At 37.7% G+C, this 10,180-nt stretch overlaps 1 protein-coding gene across 1 annotated transcript in view; it reads right to left on the minus strand.

Moving 5' to 3' along the window:
- Window positions 1-4,254, minus strand: part of Rhp (GTP-Rho-binding protein rhophilin) — a 182,141-nt gene extending 177,887 nt beyond the window's left edge. The window contains exon 1 of the mRNA XM_089100617.1: window positions 4,145-4,254. Within this exon, the coding sequence (XP_088956743.1) occupies window positions 4,145-4,210 (66 nt within the window). The 5' untranslated portion in view covers window positions 4,211-4,254. The remainder of the gene's footprint in view (window positions 1-4,144) is intronic.
- Window positions 4,255-10,180: the final 5,926 nt, after the last annotated feature.

Consider the following 10,180-nt stretch of genomic DNA (forward strand, 5'->3'; position numbering starts at 1 on the left):
TTGACTTTGGTGCCATTTAAAGTAAATTTGTGTACAAAAATTCTTATGTACACTCATAATTAATGTACAAACATTTTTAGCTTATAATTAATATTTGAGAGAAATGGAAGAATACTATAGAATTTTTTTAGTCTCGCATTCCTTACGGAAGAGTTACGGAGTATCAATAAAGGAGAAACAATCTTTTAAATACAAGGCAGCAATAACATTAGTCGACAGTCTTGTTTAAATAAAAACAAAACTCAGACAATTCTTCCTGACTCTCTTTCAGCGGGGGAAGGACCGGTTCTGGCTTATGTCGGAAGTTGGGGATCGTTCCTGGCAGCTAAATGGCCTGTTAGGATGAGATATAAACCGAGTGGTTGTGGAAAACTGGAACTTTTAATCCGTGTGATTTTCTAGATTTCCATGGGAATAAGTTATTACTTATATTCAATTTCAGGCTGTATCCAGGGGGGTTTGAATCCCTCCCCAATTTTTGTCAGTCTCGTAAAAACGTAACACAAATGCATGTAATCAAATTCTTGATGCATTTTTTAAAGTGTTTTGTAACCTCCCCCCTCCCCGAAAAAATCCTGGATACAGCCCTTCTTATATTCACTATATGTTAACCAGGGTTGCCACAGTTAATAAATCATCACCAAATATGATGATTTTACCGGTAATTCAGTAAAAAAGTTGAAATTTCAATTGCGGTTTGTATATTCAATATTTATATTTTTCAACAAGTTGGAAATTCAATAATGACTAGGGAATTCCAATAAGGCCGTAAATATTCCATTCCAACAATTTTCAGCTGTTGAAATCCCAATTTTTTTTGACAAACATTACAAAAATTAGTGTTGAATTTCAAACAATTTTTTTTACAGTACTAAGTTGGAATTTTGTTTTATTTTGTTTATTGGAGAAGGCACTTTACTCCATTTTGGTTTTCTGCGAATAGTCTAGTGGTAGCTGATAGCTCATTGCTAATTTCCTTTTTAGATTGTGTGTTTTATTTTCTTCCGTTTTTTCTCTTTTTTTTTACTTTCTTTGGGTTTTCTTTCTCACTTGATTCCTGACCATAAAGCCTTACGGAGGGGGGAGGATATTTGATGCTTAAATTGAATGTTCTTTTTATTTCAACGGGAAAATGCCTCCTCTCCAATTGGCTCCACTGAATCAAACTCAACTACTTCCGTTCTAAGAAATCATCACATTTGCCGAATTTTAAATAAAGCATGTTTAGCACAGGTTTAGACCTGACAGGTCGAGAATTCGTATCATGTCGTGAAAGTTGAAGTGACATAGAATTTATTTTGGGAATGAATGAATTATAAGATTTTCGTCTGAGAAAACGGAAATAAGAAAAACTTTCGGCCAACCGTCTAGGGCTAAACGAAAAGCAGGTCGTCCTCGTCTGGGGTAGGAGGACGTCATAAAGAAAGATTTAAAGGAAATGAGAACTTCCTGGGAGGGTGTAAAAAGGGAGGCTTTGAATAGATTGGAATGGAGGAGGAGCGTGCGTAGCTGCGTTGGCCCCATGTGGCTTCGTGCTGCGGTGAGTTGTTAGTAGTAGTAGTAGTAGTAATGAAGGTTATAAGGGCTATATATTTTTAATGTAGCTAATATTAGGGCTAAAGAATGTATATTTAATAGGGCTATTACATTTAATAGGGTTATAAGGGACAATTAAGAGATCAAACACTAAAAATAAGTTTAAAACGATATTGATCACGTATGCTGAACTTAGGTCCTTAAATATCATGGGAAGCGCAACAGCGCTGCGTTAGTAAAGAGCGATATGGCTTCAATGTATTAATTTTTTCTACCATGCCACACCGTAAAGAACTTGTCGTAGAAATTTCGGAGGGGGTTCATTTGATTGGAAATCAAAGTTCTAGTGCTCTTTTTTTTTTAACAATAGGCTAGACGAAAAATGTGGTTCAATACCGCTCTCTAGGGCTATAATGAAAGAAAGGTTGAGGTGGTTAGGGCACGTTGTGCGGATGAAACATGACAGATTGCCGAAGATTGTTCTTTTCGGCCAACCATCTAGGGCTAAACGGAAAGCAGGTCGTCCCCGTCTGGGGTGGGAGGACGTCATAAAGAAAGATTTAAAGGAAATGGGAACTTCGTGGGCGGGTGTAAAAAGGGAGGCTTTGAATGGATTGGGGTGGAGGAGGATCGTGCGTAGCTGTGTTGGCCTCAGGCGGCTTGGTGCTGCGGTGAGTTGTTAGTAGTAGTAGTAGTAGTAGTAGTAGTAGTAGTAGTGCTCTTTTTAAGAGTCAAAAGTGATTGGAGTGCAACAATTCCACCTACCATGTCCGTGTTTAATAAGGAGTTTGTAGCCCATGGGGAAACAAACAAACCCGCATGCGTGACTATCCTTCTTTAAAAAAATAAAAAAGGTTATCATATATGCTGAATTTCATCAAGATCATGGTGGGGTTAAGCTTCCCCACCGTTTGTGGGGAAGCTTAACCCCTCTTTTCTAAAAATATCCACATTTTCCTCTGCTAATCGCTTTTGACAAGTAATTTTGAAATTGACAGATTTTTCACATTTATAATCAGCATCAATAATACATTATGTTTTCTTAATCAAATCTTCCGTTGATCTGTTTGATCTACTGTAAGGCTCTCTGGAGCATGAAGGAGGCTAACACTCCCTCCTCTGACCCCCCCTTTTTTACATTCAAGTTTATAGTCCATTTAAAAATGCTTTGAGAATGACCATCGTCATTGAAAAAACACACCACTTCGAATAATTACTAGGCCTCACCAGCGCTTCACATGGTGAAAGTATATCACGCGTGGCGGAAAGGTCCTGCCTACGGTAAATTTTAGACCGAGAGCCAGGAGCAGATCTAGAGCAAAATTTTGGAAAGGCCAAATGTGACAAGGCTACTAATGAGCAAAATCTCGGGGGAAGCAATATGACAAAGGTGCCAATAATTGACCAAATTGGCAAATTTATTCTAAAAAAAGGCCAAATAGACCCCTATGCTATACATAAAAAACTGATATTGCCGGGTTTTCATCAGGTTTTGTGCTTAATTTTCATTAGTAGTTGGTTTGTAATGTCAAATAAAGCCAAATAAAAAAAAATAATTAAAAAACAAAATCTAACAAAACCTAACTTTGATTTTTCATAACCAGAGGCTATGTGCAAAGAGGAAGGGAGGGGTATTACAGGATTTGAGCCACCCTCCCCACACCCATAATTTCTACCCGACTCGTAAAAAAGTAACAAAAATGCATATAAATAAATTTTATATGCGTTTTGTAAGGTTTTCTTAAAAAACCCTTGAAAATACCCCCCCCCCCAAAAAAAATAAATAGTAAGAAAGCCCTGGCAACATTTATGCATTATGAAAAGAGCAGGGAGGGGTTGGGATGTCATCACGAAGGAAAAACAATTCAAAACGTCTCGGGAGTGATTGCTTCAAAAGAAGCGCATATGAATGCAGTTACGGAAATATTAACAAAACTAGTAATTGTAAAATAGAGTGATGCAAACAAACCAATGCTCTCATTTTAGGTTGTATAAAGCGTTTTGATGGTAACCAGGGTGCCAATTTTCGCCCCCACCCCCAAAAATTGATTTTTTTTGGCATTTTCATTAAAAAGGAAGTAAAAAAATAATACCCCCGACCCCCTAGATTTTGACAAATAATCTTTTTATATCTTAAAAATATGAAAACTAATCTGGTAATGTTTAGGACCAGGAGACAATTTGAAGGAAACCCTGAAAACTGCTTGAAAACAATCAAAAACTTTTACTTATATCAGTCTTAAGACGGATTACTTCACTTTACCCCCTTCCCCTTTATTAAAAAAATGTAACCCGTTTTATACATCATCACTCTTTTCTTTGCTGTCATGAAACGTTAGAGTTCGCCGTTCGCTATTTTAAAATATAATTTATCCCCCTCAGGGATGGTGTAAATTGAAACAGTGCGCACAAGTAAGTATTTTCGATTATTTTAAGGTAGTTTTTAGAATTTTTAGGGTTTCCCTCAAATGGCCTCGCAGTCTTAAATACTAACAAAATTTTTGTCCAGCTCTCCTGCCTTTTCCTGAATTGGCACTCATAAGGGTAACATCTTCAAAACTACCGTCTAAGGTGAGAAGAATATAACCGTTTATTTTCGAAAGCTAACCTTAACTCGTCGAAAATAGACAAAATTCCCATCATCCAATCCTACTTCATCCTGAGCCGTTATCATATTATAGTATCCTCTATGTTATCAAATGTTGGTCCACATACTAGCAAATAAACATTAAGACTGAATTATTTCCTTCTAGCAAGTAAATTTGATGATTAGTTCGGCATTCGGAAATTAACTTTTAAGCGCATGCTCAAAATTGGATGTTAATAGGCAAGCTATATTTCCCACGCAATAGCCAACGTTAATTGCGTTAATCATTTACTTTTTCCTCGGCTTCATTTACATATTTTATATTTTCAAGCTTGTGGCAATGTGAAAATTCATTTTTTGTACTTTGCCCCTAGCATTTCTTGGGGTGGTGTTAGTGGCTTTCTAACCCCCTAGAGGCTGGACCCCCATAAGAGGCTTAAAAACAGGTTTCTAACCTCCGGCCCTAGAGGCTGAAAAATCTTAAAAATATATGTTATGGAATGAACGTTTCCAGGAAAGTCTTTATGGAAAGCGTTCTTTTATAGTTTTGAACTCGGAAAACTTTTTGGCGTCCCTCTTCCAAATAGTGCCATTGGGGTCTGTAAGTTGTTTAAAGAAAAGTAAAGTGCCACAAAATAAGCTGTTCAAAGAAAAGTAAAGTGCCACATTAAACCTTAGACAAGCAGAAATAATGCCAAATAATAATTAGAGTTTAAATGGACATAAATCACAATCAAACCGTTAGTGGTAATGAACTGTAATGAGTGACCCGGGCCAATAGTAACAAATACTACATCAAACAAATTAGCTTTTAATGCTGATTTCAAATATATAAAATTACATAAAATGGTACCCATCAAAAGCTACGACCCTGAGAAATTTTTTCTGATAGGTGGAGAAACCTCCAAAAATTCAAGTGGTCTCAAAGCAAAACCACATCATTAGACCCAGTATATCAAAACGCTACTGTAGAGGTTTCAAGCTCCTATCTCTAAAAATGAGGAGTTTCGCATTTTTCCTAGAAGAAAGATCCCGGATGCATGCTTATTTGTTTTTTTTTTCTCAGGGGTAGTCGTAACGAACTGATAGTCCTAGAAGGTCGGGAGAGCACTCATCCAAACGGAAATTAAAAGTTCTAGTGCTTTTTTAAGTGACCAAAAATACAGTTTTACGAGAAGTTGAGTTTTCTGCCGTTTTGTGGCACCAAACTATGATTTTGCCCCACAGAGGACCAAGTTGCTATCGATTGAAAGTTCTGAGATAGCAAATTGGATTAGAAGTATCAAAAACTATATGTGGAACCAGCGTAGTATCCATAATTTTTTTCCTGGGGGGGGGGTCATAAAAAGATTTTTGTTTGGGATGGGGGGTTACGAAAAAAAAATATTAAAACGTATCAAAAATTTGCTTAAATTCATTTTTGTTACGTTTTTACGAGTTGGACAAACATTTCGGGGGGAGGGGGGGGTTAAATCCCTACGCTCCCCCTGTATATGGCCTTGTATTGATTTTCCCAGTTGTAGAGAAACTGAGAAGGTAATACGCATGGTGGCGCATTTGTTACCGAAAAGTCGCGTAGTACATATAGAAGATAAATGGTTAATATGGACATTTATTTTACTTTATTATCTAACTACGTTAATCATCTTGGTTTTTCATGAAATTATGTCTAGTGATGTATAATTGCGCATGCGCAAATATGAAGTAGGGGCGGTGCAGGTGGGGGGGGGGTGACATAAATTTAAAAGAGAGCATTTCAATGCCCAAATTGTCTAACTCTCCATGAGACTTCAGATAAATATAGAAAGGGGTATGGAAAAGGGGTAGGATTAATCTTTTATCCCCACTCATTTAGACTGTGCCAGAGTAAGGGTGCCGCGAAAGCAAAAAACTGAAAAAATGGAACGGTATCGAATTACAATTATTGGGATATGAACAAAAAAAATCAAGGGTTTGTGGGACTGGTAGTTCACATCATATCTCGATTGGGCCTAGCCATGATTTGAAAAACAATCAGAGATTAAAAAAAAAGTTTTTTTTTCAACTGAAAGTAAGGTGCAACATTAAAATTTAAAACGATCACAAATTATTCTGTGCATGAGTGTGGCTACCATCTCCTCAGCCCCTCACTCTGTATGCTAAAGTTCAATCTTGTGTCCCAATTGTTGAAGAAACACGAGACTCAAACACAAAAGACACTCAAAGACGAGAGCCATTGAATTCAAGTGAGAGTTATTTTTAAAGCACTATAAAAGTTTGGCAGAAGTAGGAGGAGGTTGAGGTGAGAAACTTTGGATATATATAGTCAATTTTTTTTTATATATATAGCCAAAATTGTTTTTAAACTATTATATTTTTATCATACTTTGTTTTATTTCATTAGCATTAACGAAACTTCACTTATCGCATGTTTATTGGATTCTTAACAAGTACCAAAACCGAAAAACTCCCCCCTTACAAAAATACCTCTCCCACAGAAAATACTCTCCTGCTGAAAATACCCCCCCCCCCCCGTGGAAAATACAATTGGAAATTGGAAAATATGGAAAAATACAATTGTAAAATATGGGTTATTTTATTTGCACATCAGAGGGGCTAGGGATTAAGTATGACGGGGCTGCATGCTAAATATGTTAGCTACGATTATTCTGCATATTATGAAGTAAGAATTGTTTTCTAACTTCACTTCTTGAGTGGGTTCGGGATAAAAAAGTTTGGCAGAAAGAGGAGGGGAGTAGAAGGGGAGGTGCTACTCGTGACAGGACATAATTTATGCATGTTTTTATGGTTTTTGTCAGTGAGAATTTGAAAAACAGGAATTTTGTCACATTTATGGATGGTTTTATGGATTTTGTCAGTGAGAATGAAAAAACAGGAATTTTGTCACATTTATGTCTGTTTTCATGGATGGTTATGTGTGTTGATTATTTGACGGTTTTATGGATTTTGTCAGTGAGAATGGAAAAACAGGAACTTTGTCACTTCCTTCTTGTTGTTGTTCAATGCAGATGTTATGAGTTTCCGGGAGATCGCGTGTTTCCAATATTTGTTGTTCAAGCCAGATGTTATGAGTTTCCGGGAAACAGTATTTGTTATTGTTGTTCAAGCCAAATGTTATGAGTTTCCATGGTAACAGTTAGATCCCCCTTCTCAGCCAATCAGAGGGCTTTGTTTACATAACAATTTGACCTTGAGATTTCGTATATAACGGGCATGCAATGTGACTAAATTATCAGAAAGTATTTTGACACAATGGATAGAACAATTGACATAATTGATGAGCTTGAGGCCTTGGCAACCGCAATTAGCAATGTAAGTGCATTTTTATTTTCAAAGGAATTTTCCTTGGACACCCTCCAGTATATTCAGCTAAAACGTGAATATATTCCTAAACCCTCAAACCCCCCCCCCCCCACAAACCATACTCAATACAAAACGTAAATATATTCCTTTACCCTCAAACCCCCCCCCTCCACAAACCATACTCAATGCAAAACGTAAACATATTCCTTTACCCTCAAACCCCCCCCCCCTCCACAAACCATACTCAATGCAAAACGTGAATATATTCCTTTACCCTCAAAACCTATCCCCCCCTCCCCCATTGTCTTACAACCCCAAATTCTCGCAAAAAGAAATACCTTTTCGACAAATTCCACCATTTATTTTCGTTGGACACCCTCCAGTATAATCAGCTAAAACGTGAATATATTCCTTTACCCTCAAAACCTAACCCCCCCCTCCCCCATTGTCTTATAACCCCAAATTCTCGCAAAAAAATACCTTTTCGACAAATTCCACCATTTATTTTCGTTGGACACCCTCCAGTATAATCAGCTAAAACGTGAATATATTCCTTTACCCTCAAAACCTAACCTCCCCCCCCCCATTGTCTTACAACCCCAAATTCTCGCAAAAAGAAAAACCATTTCGATAAATTCCTTCTCTCTATATTTCCAGCTAAATCCCCCCCCCAACAAACCATACTCAATGCAAAACGTAAATATATTCTTTTACAGTCAAATACCTTTTCGATAGAAATAATTTTTAGGTAAATTTGTCCTTTCTGTAAGCCTCATCAACTTCTGCCTATCTCTTAGCTATTAAGCCGCTATGTTTTGACTATACATTTCCGTGCAAGCATATAATTACTTTATCACCCCTTTTCCGGTGTGCTCACGGTATCGGTCTAGGCAAAGGGTTGTTTTGGGTGTCAAATTAAAACGATTTTAAGCAAAATTAGACTGTGGATTCGTAGCCTGTATGGAAGTAGAGAAACAGATTATTTTCAAATTAAGTCTAACAGTATATTTAGAACATTATGTGAAGGGGGAGGGCAATACCTTCAAGTCTACCACCATCAATGTAAAATGAGAACAAACAGTACGTGGATAGAAAAGTCTCTGGGAGTTGCATGAAGCTAATATTATATATAAATTGAATAGCATTTTAACCTATGTAGGCAAAATATAGTCCTAGATGTCGAGGTGTTAGCAATCTAATTTAAAACCTATAGACCGGAAAATTTAAATTTTTCTAAATGGTAAAAATAGAAACAATGATTCCTATCCTATGGCTATAGACTACTGATTGTCTAATAAAAACGTTTGATTTCTAAGGCTAATATATTTCTCGCGAAATTTTTACTTTTTGCTTTACTGAAAAGAGATAAAATGCTTTGTCTAAACAAAATTATGGTTAATAATTTTCATTCTTTAAAATAAGGGGGAAATTATTTGATACTAATTTTTTTCTCTTCTTTAAGGAAAATCATGAAGAATTTGCGGTCCCTACATCGAAGAGAGCTACAGGTAGCGCAAATAGCGAAGAATGCTCGTCACCGCCACCCACCAAGAGAGCAAGGGCTAATAATGCGCCCCCTGTGAAGGCTACTGTCGTATAGTATGGTCGCTGGCCAAAACCCCCCAGCTCCACACTGCCTGCCCAAGTGCAGCCGTCTGTACCAGCCCCTCTTAATCAAGCCTCAATGCTGCCTCGTCAAGTTGCAGCCTCGGCTGCACAGTCATATGATATCGCTAGCCCGGCGGCTGCACAGTCATATGATATTGCTGGCCCTGCTGCGAAAGAAATTAACGTCACCAGTCCCTTCGCCCTCCAGCATGCACTACCTGGTCCTCTAATAGCTGCCCCGGCTGCAAAGCCATATGATATTGCTGGCCCAGCTGCACAAAATCATGAGGTTACCATCCAACATGCACTACCTGGTCCTTCGGGCACCCAAGCCCAGACAGATTATGCAAATGTAAGCATTTTTCTCCTACCTATCTATTTCTTCCAATGTTTTAGTCCTTTTCAATCCCAATATAAACTTATCTCAGCGGGATATTAACCCCTATTACATATCTAAATGTAATTTTTTTTTTTGCAAGGAAACCACTCTTTTCTCTGTTGCTATCGCTTCACATATAGTTTAGATACCATTGAAACTCAAAATGCTATTCCGTTCATAATTGAATATTATCTTGCTTTAATCTTTGACATAAGCTCTCCACACAAGCATATAAATAGATCTGTTTCATCCCCTTTTCCTGTTCTATCATTAGCGAGGGTTAGGCCACCAAGTCTAGGCTTTTAACATAATTCTGTTGTATGAGCTGTGAATTGTCTGCAAAATTAGGAAATTAGAATTCTATGTAAGAGCGAAACAAGTTATACCCCCAAAAATAAGAATTGGTGAAAAGAGGAGATCCTACTTGCCCTCGAATATTTATGGTCACTTAAAAAGGGCGCTAGAACTTTTAATTTCCATTTACATAGTTTTAAGAGAGATTATTCCATCTGTCACATATTGACGTCCTAATTTACACTGAATATTTCTATTTTAGTGAGGGGGAATTCAAGCTAACGGTTCCAGCCTGGAACACTCGCGCGAGAATTAGAGAAAAATTTTGATAGGCATTATGCAAAGGAGGGTTGGGAAGCGCTGCAGGAGGCGCTGCATGAAGCACCGCGGCCCCTAGAAGCGCCGCAGGGATGCGCCGCAGGAAGTGCTGCAGGGATGCCCCCCGCAGGGGGGTGCGCCGCGAAAAAAAAAAA

The sequence above is a fragment of the Artemia sp. Qi Xiang Cuo genome, chromosome 14 (genome assembly GCF_049724085.1).
Source record: "Artemia sp. Qi Xiang Cuo chromosome 14, ASM4972408v1, whole genome shotgun sequence".
NCBI lineage: Eukaryota > Metazoa > Arthropoda > Branchiopoda > Anostraca > Artemiidae > Artemia > Artemia sp. Qi Xiang Cuo.